General features: G+C 44.8%; 1 protein-coding gene across 18 annotated transcripts in view; it reads left to right on the forward strand.

Annotated features, from left to right (window-relative positions):
- Nav2 (neuron navigator 2) overlaps positions 1–8615 on the forward strand; it is a 704255-nt gene extending 695640 nt beyond the window's left edge. For all 18 annotated transcript variants that reach the window (XM_048788486.1, XM_048788480.1, XM_048788482.1 and 15 more), the window contains 2 exons: positions 1980–2183; positions 5195–8615. In XM_048788486.1, coding sequence (XP_048644443.1) covers positions 1980–2183; positions 5195–5320 — 330 coding nt within the window. In that variant the 3' untranslated portion in view covers positions 5321–8615. The remainder of the gene's footprint in view (positions 1–1979; positions 2184–5194) is intronic.
- The last annotated feature ends 3696 nt before the right edge of the window (positions 8616–12311 follow it).

Genomic DNA, 12311 nt, shown 5'->3' on the forward strand with positions numbered 1-12311 from the left:
TTCCCATTCTTTCTGACCCAGTGGGGATACCAGGCTCCTTCCCTGCCTTGGGGAAGGTGATTGTTCTGTCTCTCTGTCTGTCCAACTGTCTCTGCCACTGCCCTTAGGGCTCTGCAGTGGAGCAAGGAGCTTTATGATAGTTCCTTTGCTTGCCACAGTACTCATTCAGCCATTCATCACCTGGACTTGAACACGTCCAGCAGTAAGTAGGGAGGCTTATAAAAATATTTTCTTTTCTTACAGATGATATTAGCTGCACCTAATGTGCATTTGTCTTATGACTCAGCCCCAGTCCTGTTCCCCTTTGGATCAGTCACTGGAGGTACTTGCCAAAGTACTCTATCTACAGTTTATAGAGCAACTCAAGAGACTCAGTGCCCAGGGCAGGACAGGTGCCAGAGGGACCCGTGGAGGGGCAAGCATGGGGCTGTTTGTCAATTGCCACGCCTGCTGTGAGACCCTGGGCCGTTGCCTGTTTGGGGGCCCCAGCTTCCCCATCTGTCAATTGCAAGTTGAGTTAGAAGACTTTTCAGTCTGGTTTCTTTGAGGCCCAGGAGTTCCTCAAACCACTCAGTGTGGGGGGGGGGTGGTCAGGAATAAAGAGCAAATATATGAAAATTGCTGGGCCAGATGACCTCTAGGATTTCCTGAGCTGTATCCTTTGAGATTCTGCAGCTTTGAGCATCTCCTCCTGTGGCCAAGGGAGAAGACAGAGCAGTAGCTATCAGAAAAGAGAGGCCAGTTTAGCCTCACACATGTGAAGTGTAGCTTGGAACAGTTCCATTAGGGAGTTCTTGGATGGAGAAATTTCTAGAAACTGCAGGATGTTTCTAATCTGGAACAGCCACCTTGGGCTGTAAATATCCCTAACTGCTTCTGTTTTCTCTTTTGTCCTGTCACGTATGTGTATGCACACGTACCCCTTCCCATAATCCCCTCCTACTGAGACTATGAATTGCCTAAAGACTAAATTCCCAAGCTTGAGACTCAGCCTTGCTCCAGGTTGAGGAAGACATAGCAACAGACAGAGCACTAGACGGGAGGTGCCTACAGCACAGACATTATGTCTAGACAGCAGTGAGGTCATAGGAGGCTCTAGGTACTCTGAGTACAGAAAGAGGCAACACTAACACAGAGGTGAGCCTGTCCAAGATGGGACAGAGCTGTGGCATCTTGGACAGAAGTCTAGGGTGGCTCAAGTGATGGTGGGAGTGGGCCTTGCTAGAGGGAACCATGAGCCCTGCTCAGGCTGATGTGCTGACATCTGCTGCACAGCTCAGTCTCATTTCAGGTCTGTCTAGGCACATGGCTCTTGCTGATGCACAGGAGTTCAAAGCAGAATCAGTCAGTTGAGGTGGAAAGGGAATGACCCAGACAAGGGAACTGAGTCCCAGGTTCAGTTCCATCACCTCTCTATGACCTTCTATGATTGGCTCTGCTCTTTAGGCCCCAATTTCCCCAGCTGGTAAATGGGGTGGGGCTGGGTGTCCCAGCACCTTCCAGCAAAGCAGCCTATGACTCAGTTGTGGGTTTTTGAGTTCACAGCCCAACTCTGTTCTGCTCTCAGCACCTGGCTGGCTGAGTACCTCTTTCCAACTGCACATTCAGTGACATGTTGCTAGTTTGAAATTGGCCCCCTGGTGGGAGTATTTATACCATGGAAACAGGCAAATACTGCAAATACTGCAAATCAGGCTGTTTTTCTCCCTAGTGCCAGTTTTCCAAGAGGTGAGGGTTGCCCAGTGAGTCAGCAGCAGAGCTGAGAATAAGCACTAGTCAGACTGACTCCAATGCCTGTGCTCTTGACCACTAGGTCCTGCTACCTCAAGCTACTCACATCTTAGATAGCTTCCCTAGTTTGGAATTCTGGGAGTGGGATAATGCTGGGTGTGGGAGTTTTTTTCAGAAAGCTGTGGAATTGGGATTGCCAATGAGGTCTCAGCCCCTGTCCAGACTGATCCTTCTTTGCCTATTTCCAGCTCTATGGAAGGCGTGCCCCCTGGGAGGATCCTGCCAAGTGGGTGATGGACACCTACCCATGGGCAGCCAGCCCACAGCAACATGAATGGCCTCCCCTGCTGCAGCTACGGCCTGAGGATGTCGGCTTTGATGGCTACTCCATGCCTCGCGAAGGGTCCACAAGCAAGCAGGTGCCCCCCAGTGATGCTGAAGGAGACCCACTGGTGCGTTTCAGCTCCCTGCAGCTCAGAATTCAGAGCATTTAGCTTATGGTGGGCGTAATTCAAGGCACCCTGGAAATGTGAAGGCAACTAGGCCTGGCCTTGCTGTAGAGGGCTGGGCCTACCCCAAGATTAGGGACAGTTTTGCCAACATTTTGTTCTATGGTTTTAGGTTTTCATTAAAGCCTTTAACCCTCCTGAAACTTTTTTAGCATAAAGTAAAATGTTAAGAGTTTGATTTCTTTTTCCCCCCCACTAAATGACCCTATACCTATTGTCACTACTGTACTGTTCTCACTCTGATTTGAGATGCCACCATTATCACATATTATCTTATTCCTCTGATGTCTCCCACTAAAAACTGAGCAGAGGAAGAGCATGCTAAGGACCCAGAAACTAAGCCAAACAATGAGGAGCCTAGGCAGGGGAGGTTTGAGGACAGGAAGGATTCACAGAGGGCACAGGGGCCTGAACATGGGTCCCCTGGCTGATGAGATGATCTTTGAGCATTGTATTTACTCTTGTCATTGCTGAAGTCTTTCAGAAGTACCTAGACCAGTGATGGTAACACCTCTAAACAATTCTGTATTCTCTACCAATGTAGGGCTCATGCATGGTTTCACTGCTAAATTAGACCTAGCCAACCAAAAGCCCTTTATATCAAGGAGGAAGCAAACATATCAAAACCTCCCACAGTTAAATGACTATTGTTATGTCTAAAATTTAGCTCCAAGCTTTTCTGGCAGCAATGGCAAAAAGAAAAACACAGCAGAGATTATTACTTGCATTACCTAATGAAAGAAAATCATGAGTTACAACAGGATTAAAAGACAACTGATTCACTGTGCTGTCCTTACTGCCCATTTGACTTGCCAGATAAAATAAAAATAGTAATAATAGGGTTGGGGCCATACCTTGGTGGTAGAGTGGTTGCCTAGCATGCACAAAGATCCCAGTCCTGAAAAAACATATATATGATAATAATGATAGTTATTTGTGTTGTCTGCCATCCATGTCTACAATGTAGGGGTGATCCCATTGATTTAAACAGGAACTGTATTTAAAGGAGTCGGTGTTTGTTGTTTCTATGTATAACCTAGTTAAACAATGGCTTCCTGAAGGAAACAAGCATACTTGAACAGCCATTTGTAACGTAACCACTGCCGAAGGCCAAGGTCATAGTGGTATTTTTGAGGTGTTAAACGCCTGGCATCTTAACCAAAAAATAGGATTTAGGGTCAGAGGCAGTGGCACATACCTGTAATCCCAGCAACTCAGGAGGCTGAGGCAGGAAGATTGCAAGTATGAGGCTAGCCTTAGCAACTTAGTGAGAGCCTGTCTCAAAAGTTAAAGGGTTGGGGAGGGGCATATAGCTCAGTGGTAGAGCTCTTGCCTCGAATGTGCGAGGTGCAATCCCTCGTATATGTATATACCACCCTCCCCCCCCCACACACACACAAGCACTCACACAATTTAGGCTATCTAGAGGAAATAATGGCTAGCCCACCCCCAGTTTTTCTTAGCTGGGGACATTTGTATCACCGACTGAACTCAGGAGGCTCCTAGGTAAGACCCTGGGTTTCTCAGAACAGTCATGCAGAATCCTGTCTCCAACCCCGGGACCTTGGGAGCTGTGTCAGTCCAGCCACCACCACTTACCAAAGTATAATATACCTGGTATTTCTCCCCAGTCCCATTCTTACTGCCCAGGCTGTGGGTCTCTGTGATAATAGCTTTCCTGCTTCCTCGTGCTCTCCCTCATGAGACTGAGAACTCCATAAGCATGAACTAACTTACTTTTATTCCAGAACCAAACACCATGGTAACACCAGGAATGTTTGACAAATGAGTAGCGAATCCCAGTGCCACTGGCTGGCTGTTGTGACAGCTCCACCTCTCCTCTGGTTATAGCTCTGCAGACAGACACCAACTGATGGTGCCAGTGGCCTGGCTCCCCAGGGAAGCTGCACAGCATCCTGAGAGGGAACTGGCTTTCACCCAGCACACCTGGCCTTAACCCAGAGATGCCCTGTCTCCTAACTTACTCGCTCTATGAAGTATAGAGCACATAAATTATAGTTATAAGTAAAATAAAAGTTTCTGATTCCCCCTCTCCATTCCCCAGGGGTCAATAGAATGTAGAGCAGGGAGAATTTAAAAGATAAAGCAGGGAGGATATATAAGCTCCTCCCCTTCGTTTGGGTAAAGATGCAACAGATCAAATCCGTGATCACTTGCTGCATGCCTGGCCAGCCCATTCCTAAGGGGTTCATACATGTGTCGTTCCTTGCTTTGGCCCTCTGAGGTAGGTGCTGCTGTACCTGCCACAGCAGATGGATGAGGGAGGGGTGGCTCAGGCACTTTATATTATTGCCTCAAGGTTCCTGCAGCATGCTCCATGCCTCCACTATCTGAGGCTCTGCTCATAGCTGGCCTCGCCCCTGTGCCCTGCAGAGGGGTGGCTGGAGCACAGCTGGTTCCAGGCTAACTTTATCCAGAGTTCAGAATAGGCTTTCGGTCCCGTCAGAGGGAGTGGGATGGGGCATGCATTTTAGATGTCAGTGATGCTACTGTGCATTTCAAAAGCAAGGGTACTGGAATGGCATCTTGGCCCTGGCTATGTGCTATGCCTGGTAAGGCATGCCTCACCCAAATAAAAATATATAAACGTGATCTTATAGAGGACCTTGTATTTTGTTTTCATTGCTCTGCATACTCTACATGCTCAATGGGTACCATAACATTATAGAGCAGGTGCTGTTATTACACACATCTGACCAATAAAGAAATAGGCACCAAAAGGTTAAGTAACTTACCCAAGGTCATGTAGCTAGTCAGGGCAGAAGCTGGGAGTTGAACGTGGAAGCCTGGCCCAGACTCCATGCTCTTGTCCACTGCTTCTGTTGTGAACTGCAGTCAGGGTGAGTCTGGAGAAGATGGCCTGAGCTTCCAAGAGGCCGGGTGGGCAGCTGACTAGGCCAACAGCTGCTCACACCTCTCTGCTGTCTCCCCAGATGAACATGTTGATGAGGCTGCAGGAGGCAGCCAACTACTCCAGTCCACAGAGCTACGACAGTGACTCCAACAGCAACAGCCATCACGATGACATCCTGGACTCGTCCTTGGAGTCCACTCTGTGACAGGGGTCCAGCCTAGAGCCTGCTCTCCTCCTCATCCCATCCTCCTGCATCCTTCATGTCATCCTGAAGATAACTTCCTGAGCCAGCCCCCCCAGCCGCAGCTGTGAGCTGCAGAAATACTGAGACCCTTCGACCCTCAGCCTCGACCTGGGTGCAAGCATCCCAGGCCAGCCGCCTGGGATCACTTCCTTCCATGGTGAGAACTGCACTACCTTCTGTCGTACTCTAATTCTTGTTTTGCCTTGTTGCTGTGACCTCCCTAAGACACTGAAGATGCTTCTCGGGAAAGGATTGTCACCGTTGAAATGAAAAGTTTTCAGAAGAACCCACTGGAAGCTCTGAAACCAAACAGCATCCTGCCACGAGCTGCCCAGAGACAGAAGAGACTGGAACAAAGTTGGAAATATAGATAGCACGGCTTCTTCTCAGCATAGGCCCTCCAGAGTGGGTCTCGCCACCCGTGCCACAGCCGCACCCACCTGCCCTCCCATCCAGCCCGCCACAGAAGAGCTAACTGGTGCTAAATGGGGCACTTACTTTGGTCACCCTCAAAACACTGCAGAGCTCTGGCATAGGGAACCCTTAGGAGAAAACGCGTGCTTTTCTGTTTTTAAATGGTGCTCTCCTTCCCTGAGAGGTATTTTGCCTGTTCCAATTCAGCCCTCCACTTTGGGTCCATCAGCCCCCGATTGTCTGCAAGAGTGAGTGAGGGAGCGAGAATGCGAACCAGCAGGTGTGGCTGTAAATGCAGAACCGCATGTGTCTGTTTCCTTTCCGATATCTAATGAATCAGGTTTGTTGGTTTTTTGTTCTGTTTTGTTTTGTTTCCTGCAAACACTGTGTATACGTGAGAATTGCTCTATTTTGGAGAACGGGCAACCCCTCTAAAATGAGGATGAATCTCTCCCTTTCCGACTCATTCCTTTCGAAGATTTTTCTCCCTCCCTCTGGGTCAGAATCAATCCTTTGGTGACAGGACAAGCCACGGGGGTTGAGTTTTGGTTGGTCCCGCTGGGTTTGGGTTTTTAGTTGTCCATCTTCACAGTTCCACACGCTCCCCTCCTCCTGCTGCAGCTGGTGGTACCGTGTCCTTGAAGATGGACGAGGACCGGTCCTCCTCGTGTGGGGCGAGCCTTGGACCTTGCCTTCCCTTTTCGTCTTTGAGGGTTGAAGATGTGCTTCAACGCCTCGAGCACCCAGCCCCAGCCCAGCTGGGGTGGGGAGGTCACCTCACAGAAGACTTGCACTTTCCTCAGAACCAACTTGGTGCGGCTCAGCCAGGGCGGGGCGGCCACTGCCTCCCAGGAGCCCAGCCCCAGCCGTGCCTGACCTCTCGGTGCTGCCCTTCCCAAAGTGATGCCTTACTGGGTTTGTACTAACCGAGTTCATTCACCTGAGTGTCGTGTCGTGCCTGCCTGGGGTTTTTGTTTGGTTTTGATTTCCCCATCAAAGCAAACAGGGCTATGAAGTCATGTGTTCGTTAGGAGAACTCAACTCGCTGTGACTTTTCTCATCTAAAAGACTCATCTGTGTGGATGCTTGACCATGGGAAAAAGAAAATAAAAATCATCCATTTTTTAGGTTCATTGTCAGTCTCCAGCTGACAACCTGGCTGGACGGTGCTCTGCTCCTGCAGGAAAAGGCAGGAGTTCCCACCAGTCCACACAGCGTTGCTGGCACACGCCCTGAGAAACCCAGCCTGCCACCTCTTTGGCGCACTGGGATTTTCTTTGAGTGTAGTGTGTTTTTCAGGTTTTTTTGGTTTGTTTGTTTTATTGAAGAAAATCTTTATCAGGCCTCAGCGAGGGCATCCTTGTTAATGATCAGGGTTTTTATTCCATCTTTTGCATTTCTCTTTCCGAAGGTTTGTTTTTTTTTAGTTTCTTGACCCGAAACTGCTCACATCACTTGGAATGACACCATCTTCTTCCTCTTTGAAAGGACTGTGCCCCACTAACTGGTGAATAGAAAACCTTTCAACTCTGTGCTTCAGTCCCAGTTAAACTCAGACTCTGTTCTGCTCAGCCTTCGTTAGTCATCTGGGTGTTAGTGTGTCTTGTTGTTTTTTGTTTGGGGTAAGATTTTGAATCCCTATGTTTAGCCTGTGTCCAGGGGGCCAAACCCTCAGCCTTCCTGTAAACCTGAAGGGTGGCCCTTCTCAGACGATTTATCTCCCAGCAATGACCTTACACTCTCATACTGTGAATTTGGGAGGAGGTTAACTTGACCTTCTCGTGGGCAGTTTTCCCAGTCACCCTGTGAGTAGACACCTGCCAATACTGTTTGAAACATTTTTGTCTTCAGTGACACCCTCTCTTTTTCTTTTTTCCCCCCTGTCCTAGACTTCCCTCCCACTGGGTCCAGGCTCAAAACCAAGACCTCTGTGCCTGGTGCTGCCTGATGAGTGAGCAGTGATTCCACGTAGCAAACCCTTGTGTGATTCACAACTCAGTGTCCTTCCTAACATTGTGGGAAGCAGGGTTGTCTAATATGCACCGTTCTTATTTTGGCCATATTTTTACATCAGTGTCACTCACCTTTGACAAAGTGACTTTGTACTCATTTAGGGCTCTGTCTAAAATGCTTCCATTTTGCCTTTTTCTACAGTTAGGCTAATTTTGAAATGTATGAAATTCTATGCAACAATTTATGTTGAGTTACCAATGGAAGCCAAAAGTTTTCTTCCCAAACTGCCAAGAATTATACAGGCCATAAATGAGATGGGAATAAACCTTTTAATTTAAGGTTGGGAATGGGGTGGGGTGGGACAAGGAACAAGACTTGCCTAGACTCTTGTCTTATCTTGGGGACATTTTAAATTTTATTGTTTAATGCTTAAACTTCAAAATTCTGTGTATTCAAATTTGATTGTGGTGAAATCTATTTCAAAAGGAAAAAAATAATAATCCAACTTTGTGGATATTCAACGGAAGGTTTGCTGTGTTGACCTAATTGTTTCCAGTGGAGCAGTTTATGAAATATGTTCTATAAGATGTACATTTTTTCATTGTAACATAGAAATTGTAAATAATTGATTAAAGTGCTGCATTTTGATGAATTTTTTCTAGCCATTTTTAAAGAGAAAACTAGGAATTGAGTATTTTGTGTACGGTATGTTTCCACCCTCCCTTCCCTCCTCCTTCCCCCCTCCCTATTTAATTTTCATTTGTCATGAGGTTTTTGGATTTGCCAATGATCTGCTGGAGATCATGCCCCACGTCATAGAGAATAAAGCTGATGATTGTACCAGTCTTAAATTATTCATGATTCAATAAAATTGATGCTTATTTATTCAGATTAGTGGTTTGGCTCATCTGTGTTACAGCAAGATCTCCTTGGAGTTCAACTTCATGCCAAGAGCAAGTCGATCTTCTCTGGAGGCAGCAAACACAGGGAAAATCCAAAACATTGATTTGCAAGCCCATCTTTGCCAGGATGTAATCATCATACCATCTCTTTTCAATGAAGTTATCACAGCTCACTTGGCACTTGTTAGAAATGCAGAGTTCAAATCCTGTCAGTCCTTATGAATAAGGAGGATCTTGTAGAAATATGGGTGCTGATTCAGAAGGTCCAACGGCACCCTCAAGATTCTCAATTTCTTTTCTTTATTTTTTTTCATTCAAAAATTTTTTAATTATGCATGTTTATGCAGCATGCTACTTTGCTACATGTATACAAATGTGTATGATCAAATCAGGATGATGAGCATTTGTCTCTTTAAACCTTGACCATTCTTTTTGCACTGGGAAACTTCAAACTATTCCAGTTCTTTTTAAAACACACATTAAATTGTAAGCTAGTCACTCTGCTGTGTTGTAGAACACTAGAACTTACTCTACCTAAATGTGTTGGTAATTGTTAATCTCACCTTCCTCTACCCCTCCTCCCTGTTGCTCGTCCCAGCCCCCTAGTAATTACTAGTATGTGCTCTTCAACTCTGAGATCAACTTTTTATCTTCTACATATAAGTGAAAACATGCAGTATCTGTTTTCCTGGGCCTGGCTTGACTCTCTGAACATAATTTCCTCCAGTCCCACCTGTCTTGCTGCAAATGCCAGACTCTCCTTCTTTATGGCCCAAGAGCACTCCATCACGTGTTCCTTATCCATTCATTGTGAAGAGACTCTATATCCTAGCTATTATGAATAGTGCTGTGGTAATTATGGGCATACAAGTATCTCTTTGGAATACTGATTTCATTTCCTTTGGATGTACATTAGTGGAATTGCTGGATCACTCGGTAGTCTATTTTTAATTGTTAAGGAACCTCCATACTGTTTTCCATAGTAGCTGCACTAATTTACATTTCAACCAACAGTAATAAGAATTCTCTTTCTTCACCTCCTTGCCAGCATTTGCTATTTTTTGTCCTTTGGATTATAGCCATTCTACCTGGGATGAGATGCTATATCAGATTTTCAACTTCTAACACTCCTGGGGGTGTCAGTGCTCTGCTCCCAGGACCATACTCAGAGGAGCAAGCAATGTCAGTATCCATCTGGCCCCCACTTGACCCCTTAGCATGAGAGAGGTTTTTATTTTCTATTTTTTTAAATGCACTGAGTACCTACTAATTGCCAAATGTTTTCCAAATACTCCAAAATAATTTGCAAAATGACCTTGGGGAGGTTTTCTTACTCTCATTTTACAAATGATAAAAACAGACTCGGGACTTGACAAGGAACCTGTAGGTAAAAGGTGAGAGGACTGGAATCAGCCCCACCTTCTGGTGTCAAGTCCTGCCTCAACAGGCTGTCTTGGGGGGCCTCTTCCACATTGCGGTGGTCATCCACAGCAGACACATTTGGTGGGAGATGACATCATACCTTAACATTCACTTTTAAGAGCAACAACAAAAACTTTAAAGGCCTGGTTGGAAGCAGAGTCGTGTGAACTCACAGTGAAATCAATCCTATACAGCTGGTTCAACTGCTGACTACATGAAATGTCTAACTCATTATGCTTGATGATGACCCAGCCAGTGGGGATATAAAGAATCCAGATGTTTAGCATGGGCAGTTTTTAACGTTTATCCAAAAAAAGAAAAAGAAAATAGTGATTGGAAGATGGTACCTGGTTTGGCAATGAGAAGTCTTGAATTTCAAGATTTTCCATGTCAAATATGTGATAGCATTGCAACACAATAAATTCTGTTTCCTAGGAAAGGGGACCATCATACAAGTGTATGGTGGGCCAGATGACTTTAAATAGAAGGGAAGGACGAGAACTTGCCAGACATTGTACTGTAAGTTTCATTTTATCACATGCAATCACAACACCTGTGAGGGGGATATTTTTATCTCCACGTTACAGTGGAGAAAACTGAGCCTGAGTAATGTTAAATAACTTGCTATATGGTAGAAATGGAATTCTCAGTTTATTTGATTCTAAAATCTATGACATTTCTGCTTACAGAACTACCATCCATCTAGGTTGGACTTTGAGAGGAGGATCACCCAGCCCTTCTGTACATGTCATCTATTGCTCCTGTAACAAAGAGCACCTGTAACAAAGAGCACTGAGAAAGGAAAAGATGGATATCAATTCTGGCCTTGGGTCCAGGTGTAGCAGTAGAAAATGCTGCGTTGCATGCAACTAAAACACTCTGGGGCCACTCCGGGGGAACTGGGCTGCGCAAAATAACCACACGAGAGACAGAAATTTACTTTTTTCTTTGGGGGTGCTGTGATGGCTCCTCTGGCCTTAACGGTCCGCAGGAAGAGAGAGAGGGAGCACGTGCTGACCCCAAATTTACCAACTTAAGACTGGAAACATTTTCTCATAATTTCTGTGGATCAGGAATCCAGCCATGTTGGCTGGGCACTTTGCCTCAGTTTTTTCCACAATCCTGCAATCAATGTATGTTAAATATTTACAAGGTATATTTAAAAGCCAGAACTACAGGGGTTGGGGCTAAGGCTTAGTGGTGGAGCACCTACCTTGCACTGTGAGGCACTGGGTTGGATCCTCGGCACCATATAAAAATAAATAAATAAAGATATTGAAAAATATATTTTTAAAAAGTTTTTAAAAATCCAAAACTATAAGAAGTATCATATTTAATATTTAAATGGTGAGTGGTTTCTGTTTTAGATTAGAAGATAGAAAAAGATGCCACTTCACTGGACTCCTTGGCACATGCCTGTGATTCCAGAGACTCAGTAGGTTAAGGCAGGAGGATCACAAGTTCAAAGCCAGCCTCAGCAACTTCATGAGGCCCTAAGCAATTTAGTGAGACCCTGCATCAAAATTTAAAAAAAATCAAAAGATCTGGGGATGTAACTCAGTAGCAAAGCACCCCTGGGTTCAATCCTTAGTGCCAAAAAAAAGCTTCTTCTTACCACTTAACATAGTGGTAGAGATTCTAATCAATGCAGGGGAGAAACATAATTTAGGAGGATTGAAAAGGAAGAAAGTAGACTGTCTTTATTCATGAGTAACACTCTAAAGATAATCCAATAGAATTCACAGGTAAATTATTAGAAATAATAAGCTTAACAGGTTTTCAAAATTAGTACACAAAAATCAGTTGAATATATGTAGTCAAAGTTTTAAAAATTTTTAAAATACCAGCTAAGAACAAAAATGTTAAATACTTAGGAAAAAAATACAATATAGGAAATTTATAAAATTTATAAATTTATAAAATACAGCTGCAAGAAAATAATGAAAACAAAGGAAAATGATGTTTATAAATTTAACAACATGATGTAAAGTTGTCGGTTTCTCCAAGATAGACCATAGATTTGACACAATCCCACTCAAAAACCCAATTTAGTTGTTGTTGTTGTTGTTGTTTTTAGTGGAATTGACACGATTCCAAAATATATAGGGAAAAGCAGAAAGTGAGGCATAGCATGAAGAAGAACATGAAGAAAGGCCTTTCTCCAGATACCAAGACTTACGAAGGTCATTAATCAAGACAGCGTGGTATTGGTACAAGATTTGAGACAACAGGATAGACATCCCCCGGATAAATCCAACACC

This window comes from Marmota marmota, unplaced genomic scaffold (genome assembly GCF_001458135.2).
Source record: "Marmota marmota marmota unplaced genomic scaffold, marMar, whole genome shotgun sequence".
NCBI classification, from domain to species: Eukaryota; Metazoa; Chordata; class Mammalia; order Rodentia; family Sciuridae; genus Marmota; species Marmota marmota.